This window comes from Pristis pectinata, chromosome 7 (genome assembly GCF_009764475.1).
Source record: "Pristis pectinata isolate sPriPec2 chromosome 7, sPriPec2.1.pri, whole genome shotgun sequence".
NCBI classification, from domain to species: domain Eukaryota; kingdom Metazoa; phylum Chordata; class Chondrichthyes; order Rhinopristiformes; family Pristidae; genus Pristis; species Pristis pectinata.
In genome coordinates this window covers 45,741,630-45,765,403 of record NC_067411.1, presented here as the reverse complement: position 1 = coordinate 45,765,403, position 23,774 = coordinate 45,741,630, and the positions used below count along the sequence as shown (strand labels likewise).

Below are 23,774 nucleotides of genomic sequence, written 5' to 3'. Positions count from 1 at the left end.
TTCCGCCTTGGAGTTTGTCCTTCTAAAGTGTACCACCTCACACTTCTCCGGATTGAACTCCATCTGCCACTTGTCAGCCCAGCTCTGCATCCTATCAATATCCCTCTGTAAGCTTCGACAGCCCCCCACACTATCCACAACACCACCGATCTTTGTGTCATCTGCAAACTTGTTAACCCACCCTTCCACCCCCTCATCTAAGTCATTAATAAATATCACAAAAAGTAGAGGTCCCAGAACTGATCCTTGTGGGAGACCACTAGTCACAGCCCTCCAATCTGAATGCACTCCCTCCACCACAGCCCTCTGCTTTCTACAGGCGAGTCAATTCTGAATCCACATGGCCAAGCCTCCCTGGATCCTTTGGCCTCTGACCTTCTGAAGAAGCCTACCGTGCAGAACCTTGTCAAACGCCTTACTAAAATCCATGTAGACCACATCTACTGCACTACCCTCATCAATCTGCCTGCTCACCTCCTCAAAGAACCCTATCAGGCTAGTGAGGCAAGATCTTCCCTTCACAAATCCATGATGGCTGTCCCTTAATCAATCCATGATTCTCTAAATGATCATAAATCCTAGCTCTTAGAATCCTTTCTAGCAGCTTACCCACCACAGACGTAAGCCTCACTGGTCTGTAATTTCCTAGACTATCCCTGCTACCTTTTTTTGAATAAGGGGACAACATTCACCACTCTCCAATCCTCCAGTACCATCCCCGTGGACAACAAGGACTCAAAGATCCTAGCCAACAGTTCAGCAATCTCCTCCCTCGCCTCACGAAGCAGTCATATAACATCCCATATGCTAACATCCCATAAGCTTTCTTAACTACCCTATCCACCTGTGTGGCAACTTTCAATGATCTGTGGATATGAACCCCCAGATCCCTCTGCTCCTCTACACTGCCCAGAATCCTGCCATTTACCTTATATTCTGCCTTGGAGTTTGTCCTTCCAAAGACCATATATGTTAGCAGTCATATATGGTCATATAACATTAGGATAAGATTTACAAATGATTCTATAATATTGGAAATGAAAATATATCATGAAGATAGGTTATTCATATAACATTAATGCAACTTAAAGTATGATAATACAGTTATCATTGGAGCAAGTTAAATGCATGAAAATATAATATTATTGACATGATTTATATAATAATGGTATAACTTATCACCTGTGGCAGTAGGACTTATGCATGGATAAACACGAGCCGTACTGTAAAGGCTGGTGTTCTTTGAGCTAGCCAATTAATTCAGTTAGTTACAAGTATTGAAGCTGGTACTTACAGATATCACTCTTTCAGTCTCCGAAACTGGCAAATTCTTACAATTTCAAGATCGTCACTTCAATTCTGCTTCACTGTCACATTTTGGTCTGTGTGATCATATGACTTAAGGCAGTGTATTAGTGTCTTTGAAGGTTGTAGCTGAATAAAGATAATGTGCATCAAATTCTTCAGCTCAACATTTTGACACAATTAATTAAAATGGTGATAATAATTCTCTCCCTTCTTGGAACATAATACTAACAATGTACTGTAAATAAACAACTTTTTGACCATTTATTGAAATACATAAAAGAGTTCTTTTTTTGTTTCAGAAACTGAACAGCATTAATGAAGTTCTGAAATCTGTGTTCCTGATCTTCCCTCACTTCTGCCTGGGTCGTGGGTTGATAGATATGGTGAAAAATCAGGCAATGGCAGATGCCTTGGAAAGATTTGGTATGTAATAGTTTATTGATATTTTTATTTTTGAAACCCTAAGTCTGTTAAGTTTTGTAAAGAAATTGTCTTCAAGTACTTGGCACAGTCACATTCAAGTTTGGTCCAGGGTTTTAAAATCTTGTCAATCTAAAGAACTGAATGTGATATGAATGTGAATGAATAAGTGTGATAATTTAAACATAACAAATTTACAGTTGCCATGATGGCTGGTTGTGGTTAAAGCCCTAAGCTCTGGGTTTTCATCCCTAACTTGTCCTATCTAACCCCACCACCCCCATCACCTTTTGTCTACTTCTTCTAGCAGGCACATAGAGTCACAGAGAGGTACAGCACAGAAGTTGGCCCATCGCCCATCAAGTCTCACTGAGCACCAAGCACCCATTTTTACACCAATTTTTCCCAAACTCATTTTATTCTCCTCATGACCCCATCCATTTCACCCTCCCCCTGCCAGATTCTACCACTCACCTACACACTATGTGCAATTTTCAGTGGCCAATTAACCTAACTACCCACACATTTTTGGGATGTGGGAGGAAACCGGAGCACCCAGAGGAAGTCCAAGCAGTCACCGGGAGAATGTGCAAACTCCACACAGTCATCTCCAGAGATCAGGATTGAACTCGGGTCCCTGGAGCTGTGAGGCAGCATCTCCACCAGCCGTGCCACTGTGCTACCCAGTAAGCTCTTGGTCATCTCCTCACATCGCTTGGGATGGTTTATGATGTTGTGGGTGCTGTATAAGTACATGTTGCTGTTGTTTAGGTCTGCCGTTCATTCTAACTCTGTTGTTCTGCAGGTGAGAATCATTTTGTCTCCCCACTTTCCTGGGATCTAGTGGGAAGGAACCTATTCGCCATGGCTATAGAGGGAGTGGTTTTCTTTATCATCACAGTGCTGATTCAGTACAGATTCTTTATAAAACCAAGGTAAATGTTGCCAATACAGCTCATCCCCAGTTTATGGCAGGGTTCCATTCCTGTGAACTGTTTGTAAACCAAATATTTTGCAAGTCAGAAATGTGGCCATGAACTAAGTTCCCACCCAGCAGAAGATGCCTGCAGCCCTGCAGTAGCTGCCAAAGCCGTACTGCCAGTTTCTCAAACACTCTTTTTACGGGCTGTGTATTAGTCGGGTGTTCACAAACTGGGGAGGACCTGTAGCTCATAGAGTTCAATAAAATGGGGAGGGAAGAGGTTTCTGTGGAGCATCACACCAATTTAGAACAATTGGACCAAATGTCTTGTTTCTATAGAGTTTCAATGTATAATGCTTGGGTTGGAATGCCTCCAACCTCTATATTTCCACTTTCAAACAAAAATAATGCATTAAAATAGAAAAGTAGCTTTCGTTATCAAATGACGTCGTGGTTCATTGTTATTCTCACATTCAACCCCATTAATTGTTGTATTAATTTAGCATCCTACCAAACAATGGTTTCAATCCAGTAGGTCAAGTCATTATGGCGGGAAATGGGTACTTGTTTGATACTATGTGGTTAATGTAAGGTTGTATTGAAGAATAAAACAGTGGTAAAAAGAAAAGAGCAGACAGAAAAAGTGTTTTGTGTCCCTGTTCATTTAAATCAATGACTAGTATTTGGTGTTGTTGGGCATGATGTGACAGGAGAATGTGGAGTATTAATGTCTTTTTTGGTGTTTGTCTAGACCCTCATCGGCAAAGCTCCCAGTGCTGACTGATGAAGATGAGGATGTGGCCAAGGAGAGGCAGAGGGTCTTGAGTGGTGGGTGCCAGAATGACATTCTGGAACTGAAAAGCCTCACCAAGGTGAGTTACAAACTGTGCTTTTGAGCAAAGCAAGAATAGGGGACAAGTTTTCATTGGTGCTTTTGCAAATGTATCATGCCTCATAATGAGTGGGTTTCTGTTCCAGATCTACAGAATGAAGCAGAAGCCTGCTGTTGACCGACTGTGTGTGGGGATCCCACCTGGAGAGGTAAGAGGTGCAAAGAGTCATTGATTTGCCATGGTTGCTCATCCTCTGAAATAGCTTGGCCCCACAGCCCCACCTCTATCTCATAACCCTGGAAATAAGTCCTTTCAACTGCATGTTCAATTGCGTTTTGAAGGGTATGAAATCTGATTTTGCTACCCCTTACAGATAGTACATTCCAGGTCTGGATAACCCTGTAGCCCTTAACCGAAGCCAATTAATACATCACTGTTTGGAGCCCAATCCTTCCCATGTTTAAAGCAGTGCTATCAATTTATCGGGAGGTAGTCAGGGAAGCCCGGGAGCAGAGCGGTCTCAGCAAACCTGACCTATGAAAGTAGTGAATGCTTTCCAACCTAGATTCATTAAAAGACCAACATTTGTAAAACACCTTTCCTAGTGACAACACATTAAAAGACCTTCATTACCTGCACAGTGCTTTGTAACGTATTGTAAAGCTTCATATATCCAGCCTTTCTCCCCCATTTGTTATTACCGAGCTTATTCTTCAGACATTCCTTTAAAAGGCCAATGGGTTTACTGGGAATCAGAGAAAGTGATTGCATTTCCGTATTTCCTTATGACAAGGAATGAGGCCATTCAACCCATCAAGTTTGTAACAGTGCACAGAAGAACCAAATTCCCCTGCTAATTTTCCCTGCAACCTATTCTCCTTACATGCCCACCAATAATGCCAAGATTCTACCACCCACCTACAATTTACAATGACCGATTAACCTACCAACCCACACATCAGTGGGATGTGGGAGGAAGTTGGTGCACCTGGGGAAACCCACACAGTTACAGGGAGAATGTGCAAGCTCCTCGCAGACAGCATCGAAAGTGAGTATTGAACCTGGGTTGCTGACGCTGTGAGGCATCAGCTCTACTAGTTATGCCACTGTGCTGTCTATAATGATATGATCATCTTCAGTTTATCAAAACAACATCATCCTCCAGAGTAAAATTAGATATTTGTTACTACCCAGAACCCAAGCAAGTTCTCTGATGCTGATATTTTTTTCCCCATTCCAGTGCTTTGGACTTCTGGGGGTGAATGGTGCTGGGAAATCAACAACCTTCAAGATGTTGACAGGTGATAGTTATGTCACAGGAGGAGAAGCTTTCCTGAAAGGACACAGGTGGGACAGAGTGGGGTTCATTGTGTCTGCAACTGTTCAACGATAACTAATTTATCACAAAGCAATTCCGCCATGAAATATTTGATACATTAAAGGCAAGGGTAACAAGCATAGGGAACCTTGGTTTTCAAGGGATACTGGTGAGCTGGTTAAGAAAAAGAGAGAGGTGTATAGCAGGTATAGGTAACTAGGAACTAATGAGGTACTTGAAGAGTATAGGAAATGTAAGTAAATTTTAAAAAAGGAAATCAGGAAGGCAAAAAGAGGACATGAGGCTGCTTTGGCAGATAATGTGAAGGTAAACCCAAAGGGTTTCTACAGATATATTAAGAGCAAAAGGATAGTAAAAGACAGAATTGGTCCCCTTGAAGATCAGAGTGGTCGTATATGCGTGGAGCCTGAGGAGATGGGAGAGGTCTTAAGCAGTTTTTTTGCATCAGTATTTACTCAGGAAACTGGCATCATGGATATGGAAGGAAGGGAAACAAGCACTAGTGTCATGGAACATATAGAGATTAAAAAGGAGGAGGTACTTGATGCTTTACAGCGAATAAAGGTAGATAAATCCCCAGGGCCTGACAAGGTATTTCCTCGGACCTTGAGAGAGACTAGTGTAGAAATTGCAGAGGCCCTGGCAGATATATTTAAAATGTCCTTAGCCACGGGTGCGGTGCCAGAGGACTGGAGGATAGCTCATATTGTTCCATTGTTTAAGAAAGGCTCAAAGAGTAAACCAGGTAATTACAGGCAGTGAGCCTGACATCAGTAGTGGGTAAATTATTGGAAGGTGTTCTGAGAGATAGGACATATAAGTATTTGGACAGCCAAGGGTTGATTAAGGATAGTCAGCATGGCTTTGTGCGTGGTAGATCGTGTTTAACGAATCTTGTGGAGTTTTTTGAGGAGGTCACTAAGAAAGTAGATGAAGGTAAGGCTGTGGATGTTGTCTACATGGACTTTAGTAAGGCCTTTGACAAGGTCCCACATGGGAGATTAGTTCAGAAGGTTCAGTCAATGGGTATCCATGGAAAGGTTGTAAACTGGATTCGAAATTGGCTGAGTGGGAGAAGACAGAGAGTGGTTGTGGATGGTTGTTTCTCAGATTGGAGGCCTGTGACTAGTGGTGTGCCTCAGGGATCTGTGTTGGGGCCATTGTTGTTTGTTGTTTATATCAATGATCTAGATGATAATGTGGTAAATTGGATCAGTAAGTTTGCAGATGATACTAAGATTGGAGGTGTAGTGGACAGCGAGGAAGGCTTTCAAAGCTTGCAGAGGGATCTGGACCAAATGGAAAAATGGTCCAGAAAATGGCAGATGGAATTTAATGCAGACAAGTGTGAGGTGTTGCATTTTGGAAGGACAAGTCAAGGGAGGACATACACAGTAAATGGTAGGGCACTGAGGAGTGCGGAGGAACAAAGGGATCTGGGAGTTCAGATACATAATTCCTTGAAAGTAGAGTCACAGGTAGACAGGGTTGTAAAAAAAGGCTTTTGGCATCCTGGCATTTATAAATCAAAGTATTGAGTATAGGAGTTGGAATGTTTTGGTGAGGTTGTATAAGTCATTGGTGAGACCAAATTTAGAATATTGTGTGCAGTTCTGGTCACCGAACTACAGGAAGGATGTCAGTAAGATTGAAAGAGTGCAGAGGAGATTTACAAGAATGTTGCCAGGTCTTCAGGAGTTGAGTTATAAGGAAAGATTGAGCATGTTAGGACTTTATTCCTTGGAGCAGAGAAGAATGAGGGGAGATATGATAGAGGTTTATAAAATGATGAGGGGCATAGACAGGGTTAATGCAAGTAGGCTCTTTCCACCTAGATTAGGAGAGATAAGTACGAGAGGACATGGCTTTAGGGTGAAAGGGGAAAGGTTTAGGGGGAACATTAGAGGGAACTTCTTCACTCAAAGAGTGGTGGGAGTGTGGAATGGGCTGCCATCTGATGTGGTAAATGTGGGCTTGCTCTTAACTGTTAAGAGTAAATTGGATAGATACATTGACGAGAGAGGTCTGGAGGGGTATGGGCTGGGGGCAGGTAAATGGGACTAGCAGAATAATGTTTCAGCACAGACTAGAAGGGCCAAATGGCCTGTTTTTCTGTGCTGTAGTTTTCTATGGTTCTATGGTTCTAATTTACAGCTTGGCTGTAGCAGGTGCACCAGTGCATGAACATTGTTCTCACAAAGCCATGCTCACAGCCTCAATGTTCTGACACCTTCCCAGTATCTAAGTGGGAGGATCTAGGACTAGATCTAGGACTATCCAGGACAATATGCCTGATATTAGTATCCTGGGAAAGAGCCATCTAGTCTTGCCGGGTAGAGGAACATTGTGACAATCCCTCCCAGTGCTTCTCATTGCCTGGAAAAGTCCTGCTCCTAACTTGTGCCTTTCATAAAGTTGTTGACACTGGATGTGTGTGGTGTAACTGGAGTACCTTATGAATAAGGAGAGAAAATTAGCTATTGTGGAACTGTGCTGGGAAGAATGATCACCCAACATTCCAAGCACATCCTTTGGAGCTTTCCAAAGGCTCAGATTCCAATGTATTATCTTTAAGGGAATGGACCATGGTACTTCACAGCAGAATGTGTAATGCAGATTACACTCTTGTATAGTAGCAGTCAGATACCTTATCTCATTATCGAGACACAAAGGAGCACCATTTTTCATTAGCACAGCAAATTAGGAAGGAGTGGAAAGCTTCACAGGAACACCAGTTGTTATGGAGGATATTTGCTTAATGGTCAACTAAGATGTATTTAAATAGCAAATGTGGAAATGGGACATCAAATTTCTTGTGTCTTCCATTTCTACAACAAAGGTAGATGATGTAGAAGATTAATCACAAGACCTGTCATCCAGGTCTTGTGATTAATCTTCTCCTTAGCATCCAGTCCTACTGCCAACCTCTAAGAGGATGTTCTTGGTCGATGTGTGTTGACTATAGCTCCGCCATGACAACTTTGCTCATAGATGCCCTTTCTGTCAGTGCAACAACAATTAGAATGAAGGTGGATGATGTACCATAGGGCAAGAGATACGAGAGGAATGTGAATGAGCTTCCCAAACCAAACGTTTACTGTAGTGTTGACTTGTACACCAAGATCAGGCTCGGGCACTGGAGTCAAAACTGGAGTCACCCAAGGGAAAGCATTAACGTGAGTTAGTAACATTATGTCTCAAAGCTCCTTCATAGATTTCAGTACTTTTATTCTGCATATGTTCTGAGGCTAGATTTCTTCCTAGGCACACTGCATATTTTCTAATATTTACTTTTGCATAAAAGTAATTGGGATCTGATGTCAAAAGAACCAGTGCACATTGAGCTTTCTAGAATCAATTTATATTCACTGAACTCAGTTGAACTAACACAACGTTATCCTAAACTTATCTGTTTATTTTCAGCTGAAGGTTAGAGATTTCTCCATCTTGTGCTACAATCCTGACAATAGATGACATTTAATCAAAAAGAAAAGTGCAGGTTACAAAGACCTCACTAAAAATAACTGGCCTTATCTTGTTTCTCTTGCCACAGTATTCTATCCAATATGCAAGAGGTCCATCAGAACATGGGTTACTGCCCTCAGTTTGATGCCATCAATGAACTGCTGACTGGGCGGGAACATCTGGAGCTTTACGCACTCCTCCGTGGAATTCCCGAAAAGGAAATCTGCAAGGTGAAGTAGTGTGCGGGAGCCAATATCATAGCGCATGTCATCTATCCGAGTGACACTTTGCCAGATCTTGTATGATCAAAACTTACTAACTTAAAGCAAAATTGTATGAGTAATTTGGGAATACATGTATCCTTCTAGTTGGTGGTTGTAAGATGACTTTGTGGCAGATTATCTGTATGCACTGACATCATTTCTGCCCTTCAGATTGCTGAGTGGGGGATCCGAAAGTTGGGAATTATTCGATATGCAGACAGAAGGGCCGGTAACTACAGTGGAGGGAACCGGCGCAAACTTTCCACTGCCATGGCCCTGATTGGGGGTCCTCCGGTTTTATTTCTGGTGAGTATTTTCTACAATTACTTATTTTCATTTCCTTAAGATATAGAGAGATGTCATTTTGACCCATCGGATCCATGCAGGCTGACAGAGCAATTCCAGTCCCCCTCTAATTTTCCTTGTAACCTATTCTCCCCATGTTTCCTTCAATGCCTTCAATGCCTCCCAAGTTCCACCACACAGCTACACATTAGGAGCAATCTACAGTAGCCAATTAACCTACTAACCTGTACATCTTTGGGAGGTGGGAGGAAACTGGAGCACCCAGAAGAAAGCCACAGGGAGAACATGCAAACTCCGCACGGAGAGCACCAGAGGTCAGGATTGAACCTAGGTTGCTGGAGATGTGAGGCAACAGCTCTACTAGCTGTGCCACTATGCCACCCCAACCTGTTTGACTGCCAACCCTGCAAATTGAACTCAGCGCGTGGAAGACAAAGGCACACTATCAAAATTCTAAATATTACGCTCATAATGAAGGTGTTTTGATGGAGATTATCAGAAGAAGCAAATTCCACCGGAATGAAGGTCACCAAATGAGCAACACCCATTTAGTACAAAAATCTGAGGAAAAATAAGACGCTGCAAATTTCTATAGTCTGCAATACATTCTCCAAAAGGAAGAAAGAAGATTCAATTGCAACTTTTGAAAAGAAATTGAACAAGAAAATGAGAACTTTGCAAGCTATGGGAAAAGAGCAGAGGACGTGACACTAATTTTTCAAAGAGCCAGTGCACGCATAATGGGCTGAATAGCTTCCTATCTTTATGATTGCTTCATTCCATTTTCTTGACTTGCTTTCGTCCAGGCATCATTTGGTTGTAATGGTGGGTATTTTTCCACTTGTCTTCCTTGGCTTTGCCTTCAGCAGCATTGTCTCTATTTCTGACGCTGCCGCGAAAGTTTCAGGGTCAGGGCCACACAAACCCATTAACCCCAGTTTGCCAAAGGGTTAAATTTCTCTCTGTGCAATCCTTTAACAAATCCATTAATGCACTTAGTAGAAATCCTTCACTCACTAACTTAGTGAAGTCATTAACGCATTCAAAAATAAGCAGCTTAAAAACTTCAAAAGCAGTCAAGGATTTTTAATTTATTTGTTCATCCAAAATGGACATTATTCTTAATGTTGATCTTTATTATCCACCCCTAATTGCCCCTGAACTGAAGAGACAGTTCTGAGTCAATGACATTGGTGGGTATGGAGTCACATATATAACAGACAGGCTAAGGATGGCAGATTTCTTCCCCTGAAGGGCATTCAGGAGGTATTCTTTTAGAGCAGTCCACTAGTTTAATAATTATTGTTACTGAGAGTAGCTTTAATTGCAGATTTATTTAATTACCTGAACTTAAGTTTTCCAGTTTCCATGGTGGGGTTTAAACTGGTAACCCTGGATCAATAGTTCAAGGGTAGAGTCATTAACTAATGGATCTTGGTGCTGGTTCAGTAGCTAAACTGCTACACTGTGATCTGTTGTAATCAGTATGTTGCCCGAAGTTAGATAGCTCCAAACATCACTATCGTTCAGACGTGACACCATTTGCTAATGGAGTATTTTGGATTCTTTTGAAGGCAAAGAAAAAAATGTTAATACTAAGACAACATCTGTGAGATGTTTAAGATGTATACCATATTTACCTTTTAAATTTCAACCTGCTCATTTCTCTAAATTCACCATCACGGACACATAATACCTGTTAGGTAATCTATTTCTGCTGGATATATTGGGTCAACAATCATAGTGATTGATGTTTAATGGAGTCTGCGTTGTTATCAAAAACAGGATGAACCCACAACAGGGATGGATCCAAAGGCACGGAGATTCCTGTGGAACACTATCCTCAATATCATTAAAGGAGGCCGCTCAGTGGTTTTGACATCACATAGGTGAGTGAATGGCAAGCATCAGGGAGATTGCACTCATTTGGATGAACCATATGTTAAGTTACAGCTAAAATGCTTGACTTTCATTCATTCATCTCTGGGACACTGTTCCCAGCAAATTCAATGAGACCTCCCTGTGCTACATGTGCCTCATATAACCTCGCAGCTAAAGTCCTGGAGATGCTCAGAACATGATGGTTCAGGACAGGAAGAAGTCCTTCACTCCTGTTAAATATTGCACCTTGCAGAATATAGAGTAGACAGTCTACAATTCACTATCATAGTCATAGAGCATAGAAACAAGCCCTTTGGCCCAACTCGTCCATGCCGACTGTGTTGCCCCACGAGTTCATCTCTTCTGCCTGCGTTTGGCCCGTAGACCTCTAACTCTCTCCTATCCATGTACTTATCTAGCTGGCTTTCAAATGTTGCTAATGTGTCCACCTCAACCACCACTTCTGGCAGCTCATTCCAAATATGCACCACCCTTTGTGTGACAAAGCTGCCCCTGATGTCTCTTTTAAATCTCTCACCTACTGATCTTAAACCTGTGCCCTCTTGTGTTAGCATCCTTCCCTGGGAAAAAGACATGATCTTGTATACCTCTATCAGGTCACCACTCAATCTCTTATGTTCCAGGGAATATAGTCCTAGTCTATGCAACCTCTCCTTGTAACTCGGGCCCCCAATATCCATAGCTTATGGATACTGCTTATGGATGCACACTGGGGAATTTGACCTCACTCAGTAGCACTGAGCACACATTGCAGTAGCCACAGCCAGTGGGACAATGTTATTCTCCTCAATCCCCTCATGTTGTAATGATTTTCTTTTTAGCTGACTGATCAGCTTAAGTATGGGCAATGCATATGATGGGTTCTGCAGTTATTAACCTCTGGTGTGGCATCACTTGCACAAGCATCACTGATTAAATAACAGTGTGAGCAGAACCACTTCCAAACACTACAAATATTCTTCATTGTGCCAGCATATGCTATACCTGCATTTTAGTCCTTAAGGAAGCACAACATCAAAATTATGTCGATGAGGTACAGTTAATATTGAGCTGACAATATTAACAACCACTGCCTGTATATATTTCATTCTGTATCTTGTCAGTACAGGGAAAGAAGATGTTTTTCCTGTACTATAGAGAGGAATCCCGATAAAAAGAGTTTTTTAATTTATTTTATGTACGTGTATGTACACACACTTGTGTAACAGAATAAATGTATGTGCAGATAAATATACACTAGATTCATAAGATGCATTTACGTGCATTTGTACAGTATAATATGCATGACTACGTTTAATAGGAATATAACATCTGTACATTGGCATACCTGTAAATGTTACTCAATTTTAAGCTTTTGAGCCAATTCTCTAGTACTCAGGGTAGAACTTGCAAAGGATCACTGATAGGCATCCCAAATCAGTGACTCTTTGGAAGTGTCATTTAAACAATATGTAACAACTCAGACCTTACTCTAAATCAATCCACAATTCAAATTGACTGATTATTACAAAATGTAGAGCAGTGCCTCCACTCAAATGCAAAGCTAATAGCCTTCACTGTTTGTTTCTATACAGTATGGAGGAGTGTGAGGCTCTGTGCACACGAATGGCAATAATGGTTAATGGTAAATTCCGATGTATGGCAGTGTACAGCACCTCAAGAACAGGTAAGACTCTCAGTAGACTTCTAACACTGAAGCTGAAATATCTCAGAAAGGGAATCATTTTCTACAACTCATGCTTATTCAAAGCATCTCCCATTGTTGATCACTGGCAAAATTATCCAATTAATAAAAAGTATTCAAATAGGAAGACACGTGCTGAAAGTAGGAGGTCAGGAGCGAAATACTGAGAATTTCCAGCAACATCCAAAGGTTGAAATGAGGAGCACTGAAATATCAAAGAAATCTGCTTCTATATGTTATAGTGAGTCCATTTCCAATTAGTTTTCAAATAGACAGTAGGTAATCTGAAAATCCATAGACTACATTTACAGGTCTCCTGCCAAATAAGGGTCTTATGGTGAATTTCTACTCAAACCACAGAGGGTAATTTAAACCAAAAAGAATTTTTTCACTGTGTCAAATTTTGTTACCTCTATATATCAAGTACTTTTCATGGTGGACTTGATTCCCCCCTCATAACCTGATTCACCAGACAGCTATTCAATATGCATTACGTTGTTGAAATTGCTTTCGGAAGTAAGGAAAATTATGCCTTTGCTAAATTCTTGCATTGGCAGAGTGAGGGATATTGGTAATGGAAGATTTATTTTACTTTTCAGTTTCCCTGTGTCAGCATAAAGTTTCTCAATTCGGATATGGTACTGCTAAGAATAAGAGTCTCTCTCTTCAAGGTCCTTGTAATGGGCCTTCCTTCAACTTCTTGAGACAGCATCCAATGCTACTATTCTGAGGAAGCTTCCCAATTTGGGGTGTAGATGGACTATGGTGTTACTGTACAGCAAGGATGCATGAAAACTACCATCTGCATGTTTCTCTTTAAGTTATACATGGTCACTGACTTGGAAAAATATCATTATTCATTCATCATCTAAATCCTGGAACTCCATCCTGAAGAGCATTGTTGAAGCACCTTCACAATGTGGACTTCAGTAGTTCAAGAAGGCGGCTCACCATCACCTTCTCAAGAGCATTTGATGATGGGACAAATGATAGCGATATCCAATTTAATTTTTAAAAAGACCAATTTTCTCCATTTTCACACAAAATCCTTAAAACTGACTGAGGGGAAATATTCACGTATAAATGTTGGCTGATATAAATACTAGTTCCCAAGGTTAGCATCCAAGCTACTGCACAACTTTGTTCAATTCATTAGTGTGTGTCATCATCTGTTTACATACTTGTGCAAAGAAGAATACACACAACCCATAGTTCCAAGTGTTAAGTCGTAACATACAGAGCTGCAAAGTGTACATGGATGTTCTGTGGCCATGAACTAAAACCATTAGCATTGCCTTCTTTCCAGGTTTGGTGATGGATACACGATAATCGTGCGGATAGCTGGTCCAAACCCAGACCTGACTCCGGTGGTGCAATTCTTTAAGCGGGCTTTCCCTGGTAGCATTCTCAAGGAGAAACACCGTTGCATGCTCCAATACCAGTTGCCTTCATACCAGTCCTCCTTATCGAGGATCTTCAGTATTCTCTCCAGCAACAAGGAGAAGCTTCACATTGAGGACTACTCCGTCTCACAAACCACATTAGACCAAGTAGGTGCTTGCTTTTCTTGTTCACTAAGACTTAATGCACATTATTGCTGATTTAGAATGGCTTGTGATCCAGGAACACCACAAATTTAAAATATCTTCACGGCTTTGTGCCTCCCTATTTCTTTACCAGATAACATTCCCATTTCCTCCCCACTTTAAGATCCCTGCATTCCTGGTTTCCACATTGCCAATTTCCCTTGCCCACTTTAGGGACTGAACCTTGGCCCCTTAGTTCTGAATTCCCTTTCTAAACTGGTGTCCTCATCAATTCTCAAAGTCATGTCTTAAACCAGAAACTTTGACCAAGCTTTTGATCTCCTAATATTTCCTGATAAAGATCAGTATTAAATTTCATCTGGTTATTTATTTAAATTTCTGTGCTCATAACTTAGGACATTTTAATGTGTTGCAGGCACTATGTAAATACAAAATTATGGTTGTCAGTTTAATTTAGCCAATCTACTGGTAAATTTCACGTCATAAGACAGTGATAATAAATCTGATTCTGCTATTTTACCACATCTTTATCTTGGTTTACTTTAAAAGATGGAGAATTATTGTACGTGCAAGATTGCAAAGCACTCAGTGTTTGGAACAGAATATTGTTGAATTTCTTTCACTTGAAAGTATTGGATGTCCTTTACTGCTATAGTCACGGTATATTATTTTAAAATCTGAGTTCCCAACTGGATCTGTCAGTGCCAATGTGTCAGGAATAACTAACAATGGAATAATCACATGTTGGTACTTGTTCGTAAATAGGTGGGCTGAAGTTATGAATTAGTTCTGCTCAGATATAGAATTTAAACCCAAAGTGAATCCAACACAACCATAGCCAATCCCAATACTATCTAAATCCAATTTATTTGGTACTCAGCCCAATACTAACGTGCAGTTGGCTCTTGTTGGGCTCAGGGCAAGCAGCAAGGATCTGAGGTGGATATTCTTACTCGCATCATTCATCAGTCAATCTGGTAAAGATAAACCATGTTAGAAAATGCACCTTATAATGGCACTGAAGATATGAAAAGGCTCCTTCAGCTGGGGCTCCATCAGTACATCTGTGGCCTGTGAGTCAGAAGGTTATGGTTCACCTCACTCCAGAGATTTGAGCAGGTATATGTAAGCAATCGTCGAGGGTGCCCCTGTGGTGGTGGAAGTGTTGACTTTCAGATGAGACATTAATATTGAGTGCTGTTTGTCCTGTCAGGTGGTTGTAAAAGATCCCAGGGTACTACTTTAAGATAAGGTGGGATAGTTCTTTTTGTCTTGCCCAATATTTATCTCTCAATCAGCTTATTCTATGAAGAAAATTGGACAGGCTAGGCTTGTAGGCGCTAGACTTTAGAAGCGCAAGAGGGGACTTGGTTGTAACACACAAGATCCTGATGGATCTTGACAGGGTGGATGTGGAGAGAATCTGGAACTAGGGGTCACTGTTTAAAAATAAGCGGTCACCCATTTTTGACAGAGATTATGCATTTTTTTTCATCTCAGAGAGTTATGGATCTTTGGAATGCTCTTTTTCAAAGGGTGATGGGAGCAAAGTATTTTTAGTACTGATGAGCAAGGAGATGAAAAATTACAGGGGTAGATGGGGATGTAGAGTTGAGATCATGGTCAGCTCAGCCATGATTTTATTAAGTGGTGAACAGGACTGAGGGGCTGAATGGGCTACTCCTCATTCCTAATTCTTATGTTCATATGTTTGTACGTAACCAGAAAGCAGATTATCTACTCATGATCATATTTCTGTTTGTGGGACCTGGCCATGTGCAAATTGGCTGCCAGGGTTCCTGCTTTAAAACTAGAAATGAACTTCATAAATATTCTGTTGGCTGTAAAACACTTTGAGGCTTTCTGAAATTGGGAAAGGCTCTATTCAGGTATAAATCTACCTCAAAGTATTACTTGATGAAATAAATTCTGTTCTTTGGCTCATGTTCTCTATAATTCATTATGTGTTTGTTTTCAGGTATTTGTAAACTTTGCCAAGGACCAAAGCAACGATGACCTCTTAAAGGACACGTCCATTCACAGAAGTGACACCGTCCTGAATGTTGCACTCCTGAATACATTTTTACATGACGACAATGTGAAGGAAAGCTATGTGTGAACTGATAAACTGAATGTCAGACCTGGACAGAAACTTTTCTTCCCTTCAGAATCTGAAGTTTTGTTTTGAAAGAAAGGAGGAAGAATAAAACTGGACGCTCTACTGATGCCATTCAATGCAATTCAATGCAACAATTCCACTATTTTGTGACAGGGCGGTGTCTCTGTTTGTTGTTGATCAGTACTGAGGTTAAGTTTAAAACTTGAATATAGTTTGTATTACAATATGACCTTGTGAAACTCTAGTATTATATTCAATTCCAGTTTAACAATAACAATGCGACAATCCTACAGTTACTGACTCATCACAGCCAGTAACTGAGTTAGTGAATCAATAACTCATCCAAACACACATGCACACAGACCTCTCCACATAGATGATAAAATATTTACCAGATTCTGAAGCTTTCAGAATTCATAACCAAAGCTGGCCTCAATTCCTTTAATAATTACTCTGTGAGACTACTTTTTAAATATAAACAAAAATGTTAATAAAGTATTTATTTACCGACTACAGGTATAACTAGTTAAAACAGAAGTGTTTACATTGCATCCTATCAGGAATAAATTTGTACACTTCCATGGGCACTAGAGTTTTCTAATGGTCATCTTTAAAAATACTTCAGTTGTTTCATTCCAAGCACTTTATACAGAATGTTCTGGAACATGTTGTTTAGTTTTTGTTTGCACTGTAAAATCAATTTAGCCTTTATAAATGCAAACAAAGAAAAAGAAATAGCAATGCTTGGAGATGATAAAGTCTTGATGTTTATAACTTAAAAGTCATTTTTCATATCAAAATGTTACAGTACCAAACGAATAACTTGTTTGTCAGAAAATTTTAATGTCTAAATGTATTTGTATGTTTTTTTCTGTTTCCTGTACATTAAGTTAGAAAATAAAATTGTAATAACATTGATATCATTTAGTCATTCATAAGAAGTAGAAGCAGGAGTAGGCCATTTGGTCCCTTATGCCTGTCCACCATCCAGTAAGATCATGTCTAATCTTTTACCTCAGCACCACTTCCCTGCACTGGCCTCAAGTGGATGGAACAAGTCCATCATCAGCCTATTTTATATTCAAGCTCAATCCCTTCCTTCTCCAGGAGCACACCGGTTTCCTGAACTCATTGATAGAGCTGACTTCATTATTTCATCCGGTCTGAGGTCTGGAAGTGATGGGCTGGCAGCAGTGTTAGGGATTTGGTTTGGGGGTAAATTCATCTGTTGGAAACACAGGAAGTCTTCCTGAACCAGATGCAAAGGAAAAGGCCAGAGTCAGACAATGTTGCGGAGGTAGGGAGGGGTGGTTTTATGTTCTAAAGGCTTTATACACAGCTTAATGTTTCTAAGGTCAGCACAGGCTCACAGTCAGTACTAAGTTGATGCTTGTTATTGACTAATATTTCACTAAATCTAATTCCTTAAGTGAAAACCGTTAATCAGGGATGGAGCTTTTGCATTTCACTGTGTGTTTCGATGTACATGTGACTAATAAAGAAATCTTATCTAGCTTTTGTGAGGTAGGTTAATTATCTTGCTGTAGAGAACAGATTATGTATCTCACCCACTTTGGCCCTATGATGGCTACTTTTTCCTTCTCAATAGCCCCTAGACATTATGAACGGTGGTGCTGGATGATTCTGCAAGCTAACCTACTGGCTTTGGCAGTCAGCCTTGATACCGGAGGGACTTGACCACAGAGTCTGGCCAGACAGTCTCAAGTGGTACTCTAGTACTAGTGATCCTATTTTCTAGGTGTGTAAGATGTTTTAGCAAAGCCCTATGCATCCCCTTAGTTGATTCCCTGTAGGGAATTCCCTATAGGGAGTAAGGGGTCATCCCCAAGTGTCACTGCCAATATTTATCCCTTCAGTCATTGTCACTAAAACAGAATATCTGAGCATTGTTCCTTTTCATTCAGGTGTATCTACAGGCATGTCTTACCTTTCTGTTTGCTACCAAATTCAATAGTGAGTCAAGGGTTTGCCCCTCTGTGTTACATCAGCCAGTAAGGTCTCAATCAATTGACTGGGATTGTCAACCTTCCTTGGAAAGGTTTTGTTTTGTTTGAACTTTAAATTAAAAACATTCATATGAATTAAATGTATCATGACTAAAAAAAATCACTTTTAATTTTTGATGTTTTCAACTGTTTCTCATTATCTCTCATCATCAGGGACATACAGAAGTAATGAAAGAATATCGAACAGCATCAGCTGTCAGCAGACTATACATCACCTGGAACTGAACCAATGCTCGTCTTTGCTTGGGCTGACTACTTCAGGGCTGTGATCCAGCCCAGTGATATAATGTAAGGGAGTGCTATGGGTACAAACAGTGCCATAGGAACCTCCATTGGTTTTAAAAATATCAATGTTGAAATGTCCAGGTTACCTTGGATACTTTTGTTTTTGAAGGCCCCTAATGTGTAGGCGAGTGGTAGAATCTGAGGGGAGTTTCATTTGACGTGAGTGCAGTTGTACCATTATTTAAGAAGGGCAGCAAAGACAAGCCAGGAAACTACAGGTCAGTGAGTCTGACATTCGGTAGTGGGTAAGATACTGGATTCTGAGGAACAGGATCTATGAACACTTGTATAGGCAAGGTCTAATTAGGGATAGAACAGCTTTGTGCATGGGAAATCGTGTCTGACATATCTCTTAGACTTTTAGTAGTAACCAAGAGGATAGATGAGGGTAGGGATGTTGTCTATATGGACTTTAGCAAGGCCTCCCGCATGGCAGGCTAGTCTGGAAGGTCAGATCACTTGGGATCCAGGGAGGGATAGCTAATTGGATTCATAATTGGTTCGATGGTAAGAAGCAGGGAGTGATAGTTGAAGGTTGTTTCTCAGACTGGAGGCCTGTGATCAGTGGTGTATAAAATGGGATCAACGTAGGATTAGTGTAAATGAGTAGTTGATGGTCACCGTGGACTCATGGGCCAAAGGGACTGCTTCCATGTTGTATCCCTGTGATTCAGTGATTCTATGATTCAACTTGGCCAATGGACCTGTCAATCTAAAGGCCAATCATTGTATTTCTGAACAGAAATCTTGTCACAGAGCCTGGCTATTGCTGGAATTTGCCTGATCTTAATCTGCTGGCTGCAATACTGTTGGGCTGTAGCTCCACAGCTCCTGTCGCAAGATGCAGCAGGGGAAGGGTGCAGTGATCCTGTGCAACCTGGCCCTGTCACCAGCCACTAACTCTGGAGGTGCATAACAATTCAAGAATGCCCGGAATGGGAAGCTAAGAACATGCCTGGTGTGTTTTCCCAATAACATTAAGGAAGTCTGAACTTGCCCTTCCAAAACTGGTCCAACATAATTTCCCTGCACATGCCTCCGATCAGCTGTTTAACATGAAGTAACTCTAGCAGTGACTAAGGTGGTTCATTGGCCAGACTGAGGATATGGTGGACTGCATTTTTGTTCTAACTTGTTACCTCATACGTCATACTGCACGCATATATACACAGTTGCAACAATTAAGATTGAATGAGATGCCTTACTGACAAATGGACTATGAGAGGCATAGATAGACAGCCGGTATCTTTTTCCCAAGGTCAAAATGTCTAATACCAGAGGGCATGCATTTACAGTGAGGGGGGTAAATTCAAAGGAGGTGTGTGGGACAAGGTTTTTTCACAGAGGTTGATGGGTGCCTGGAATGCTCTGCCAGGGGTGGTGGTGGAGAGGCATTTAAAAGGTTCTTAGACAGGCACATGAATATGCAGAGAACGGAAGGATATGGACATTGTATAGGCCAGAAGGGATTAATTTAGTTAGGCATTTAATTACTAGTTTAATTAGTTTGGCACAACACTGTGGACTGTAGGGCCTGTCCCTGTGCTGGTACTGTTCCATGTTCTCTATGTTCTAATTCCTGTATGAATGACACAGAATTCATTAAAGCTTATGTACTATTTTTCCCTTTGATCACTACAATCCAAGTACATCATCAGTAAAATACCATGTGGATAAATATTCCAAAGCCATGCAGTGGTTACCCAGGGCACTAACTGGCCTTTGTGCTTGGAAGGCCACCACACAGATCAAGCACAGATCAAAGCCGAAATACCAACCTTTTCATGCATCACATATTTATAATGGAATACTGACCTTTCCATGGAGATCAGCATTTCTCTGCCAACTTCTTTGTGCTGTCAAATGTCCCTTGAGGCTGGCAATCCTGGGATTGCTGATCTGTGTCAGCTCATCTGCTACTCAAGCCAACCAAGTGCTGCACCATTCTCCTGGTGTTCGTTTTAATGTGAATCACTTCAGTATCTTCAAACCTGCAGCTTATAAGTTTGAATCAACTGCACTTGCAGAAAATTTTATGCCAGCAGTACTTTGTAGGCATCTGTAGAATGGTAATTCAGCAAACACAGTGTGCTTGTCCATTATTTGTGGTCTGGCAAAGCAACAATTTATGCATATTTACATTCAAGGCATATGGAGTTGAATTCACATTTTTCTGCTGGATAAAATGCAGAAAGCAACAGCAAATGCATCACACTAAGAAGTGATGGTATCAGTTAGTTGGTAACTAAAGGCACTGTCACATACAGGCTCTTGGATCTGACAGATTCAACTCTGATTTGGAGCCTTATAAACATCCATGGGCTAGGAAGGAGCAGATTGGAAGTGTGGATGTGTGTTCTATCAACTAGGAAAGGGATTTATTCCAAATGTCCTCTGTAGAGTTGATATTATTGGGATTCAGTTTCTCAGACATTAGATATTTTTCCAGCACCTCAATCAAGTTGGCTCTACTATCATGGGTTAGTAGCAACTGGCATCTCACTATTTAATGCCCAACATAGGAGAGCCAAGGTCAATGTTAGTGTCACTTTTGTTATTCTAGCTCAGATCTCATCTATTCATTACAACACAGAAGGACACCATTCAATCCTTCAGGTCCATGCCAGCTCCAGAGGGAGCAATCCCATCAGTCCCATCCAGAATCAGAATTAGAATCAGATTTGTTATCACTGACATATGATGTGAAATTTGTTGTTTTGTGGTGCAAGTACAGTACAAGATATAACAATCTATAAACTACAAAAATAAATAAATAGTGCAAAGAAGGAATAATGAGGTAGTCTTCACGGGTTCATGGATCATTCAGAAATCTGATGGCAGAGGGAAAGAAGCTGTCCCTGAATCATTGAGTGTGGGTCTTCAGGCTCCTGTACCTCCTCCCCGATGGTAGTAACGCGAAGAGGGCATGTCCTGGGTGGTGAGTGTCCTCAATGATGGATGCCACCTTCTTGAGGCACTGCATCCTGAAGATGTCCTCAATGGTCGGGATGGTTGTGCTCATGATGGAGCTGGCCGAGTCTATAACTCTCTTCAGCCTCTTGCGATCCTGTGCATTAGAAACTCCATACCAGGCTGTGATGAAACCAGTCAGAATGCTCTCCACCGTATATCCTTGGAGATTTGTAAGAGTCTTTGGTGACATACCAAATCTCCTCAAACTCTTAACAAAGTAGAGCCACTGGAGTTGCTTCTTCATGATTGCATCAATGTATTGGGCCCTGATCCCTTAATGAGGATGTGTGTGTTCTCCTGACTTCCTCTTCTTGAAGTCCACAATCAGTTTCCTTGTCTTGCTGACGTTGAGTGTGAGGTTGTTGTTGCAACACCACTCAACCAGCCGATCTATCTCACTTCCTTCCTCGTTACCATCTAAGATTCTACCAACAACAGTGGTGTCATTGGAGAATTTATAGATGGCCTTTGAGTTGTGCCCAGCCACATAGTCATGAGTGTAGCGAGAGTAGAGCAGTGGGCTAAGCACACATCCTTGAGGTGCACCTGTGTTGAATGTCAGCAAGGAGGTAATGTTATTGCCCATCTACACTGACTGTGGTCTCCCTGTTTGGAAGTCGAGGATCCAGTTGCAGAGGAAGGTACAGAGGCCCAGGTTTTGAAGCTTGGTTATTAGTACTGAGGGAATGATGGTGTTGAATGCTGAGCTGTAATCGATAAACAGTAGCTTGATGTATGTCTTGTGGTTGTCTAGAAGCTCCAAAGCAGAGTGGAGAGCCAATGAGATTGTGTCTGCTTATAGACCTGTTGTGGCGGTAGGCAAATTGTAGCAGGTCCAGGTCCTTGCTCAGGCAGGAGTTAATTCCAGCCATAATCAACTTCTCGAAATATTTCATCACAGTAGACGTGAGTGCTACCAAGCGATTGTCATTGAGGCAACTCGCCCTGCTCTTCTTGCTGCCCTTTTGAAGCAGGTAGGAACCTCTGAATGCAGCAGTGAGAGGTTGAAGATGTCCTTGAACACTCCAGCCAGTTGGTCGGCACAGGTTTTCAGTACCCGGTCATGTACACTATCGGGGCCTAGCACCTTGCGAGGGTTCACCCTCTTGAAGGATGTTCAGACATCAGCCTCTGAGACAGAGATCACAGGGTTACCAGATGTTGTGGGGATTTGCACAGGTGTAATGTTATTCTCCCTTTCAAAGTGTGCATAGAAGGCGTTGAGCTCATCAGGGAGTGAAGCATTTCTGCCATTTATGCTGTTAGGTTTCGCCTTATAGGAAGTAATGGCAGACAACCCCTGCCAGAGCTGTCGCGCTTCTGATTGTGTCTCTAACTTCACTCAGGATTGTCTTTTTGCTCTCATGATGGCCTTCCGTAGGTCGTGCCTGGACTTTTTGTCGGGTTCTGGATCGCCAGTCTTGAACGCCACAGATCTAGCCCTCAGCAGACTGTGAATCTCCTGTTTCATTCAGGGCTTCTTGTTTGGGAAAACTTGATATGTTCTCAATGACACACACTCATCCACACAGGTATTGTTGAAGTCGGTGATGGCTGTGGTATATTTATTCAGATCTGAACATGAATCCCTGAATATGGTCCAGTCCACTGATTCAAAGCCATCCTGTAAATGGTCTTCTGCCTCCCTTGACCATACCTTTGTGGTCTTCACCACTAGTGCTGAGGTCTTCAGTCTCTGCCTGGATGCTGGGAGTAGAAGTACAGCCAGGTGATCGGACTTGCCAAAGTGCAGGTGTGAGATGGTACGGTAGGCGTTCTTGGTGGTGGTGTAACAGCGATCGAGAGTGTTGGCTCTTCTGGTTCTGCAGGTGACCTTTGGTGGTAGTTGGTCAGAGACCTCTTCAAGCTGGCCTGGTTGAATTTCCCCACGATGATCAGGAAGGCATCAGGGTGCGCTGTCTCGTGACTGTTGATCATGATGCTCAGCTGTCCCAGTGCCAGCTTGACGCTTGCCATGGGTGGAATGTACACCGCTAACAGGATGACGGAGGAGACCGCCCTTGGCAGATAAAATGGACAACACTTGACCACCAGATGTTCCAGGTCGAGGGAGCAGGACTGGGACAGAACTGCCGCGTCTGTGCACCATGATGAGTTAATCATGAAGCAAACGCCACCGCCTTTGCCTTGACCTGATGCTGCCGTCCGGTCCATGCAGTGGATGGTGAAGCCCTCGGGCTGGAGCACTGTGTCAGAAGCGCTGGGGGTGAGCCATGTCTCTGTAAAGCAGAGTGCACAACGGTCCTTGATGTCCCTCTGGTACTGCAGTCTTGCCCTGAGGTCTTTGATTTTGTTTTCCAGAAACTGTACAATAGCCAGGAGGATGGTGGGGAGGTGGGGAGGTGGGAGGTGGGAGGTGG

At 41.8% G+C, this 23,774-nt stretch overlaps 1 protein-coding gene across 1 annotated transcript in view; it reads left to right on the top strand.

Moving 5' to 3' along the window:
• The window catches only part of LOC127572810 (phospholipid-transporting ATPase ABCA1-like), a 137,990-nt gene extending 119,885 nt beyond the window's left edge, over positions 1-18,105 (top strand). Inside the window, 12 exon segments of the mRNA XM_052020445.1 lie at positions 1,608-1,731; positions 2,534-2,663; positions 3,402-3,522; positions 3,629-3,691; positions 4,724-4,830; positions 8,376-8,517; positions 8,722-8,856; positions 10,642-10,745; positions 12,333-12,394; positions 12,397-12,424; positions 13,749-13,992; positions 15,968-18,105. Of these exon segments, the coding sequence (XP_051876405.1) occupies positions 1,608-1,731; positions 2,534-2,663; positions 3,402-3,522; positions 3,629-3,691; positions 4,724-4,830; positions 8,376-8,517; positions 8,722-8,856; positions 10,642-10,745; positions 12,333-12,394; positions 12,397-12,424; positions 13,749-13,992; positions 15,968-16,108 (1,401 nt within the window). The 3' untranslated portion in view covers positions 16,109-18,105.
• The last annotated feature ends 5,669 nt before the right edge of the window (positions 18,106-23,774 follow it).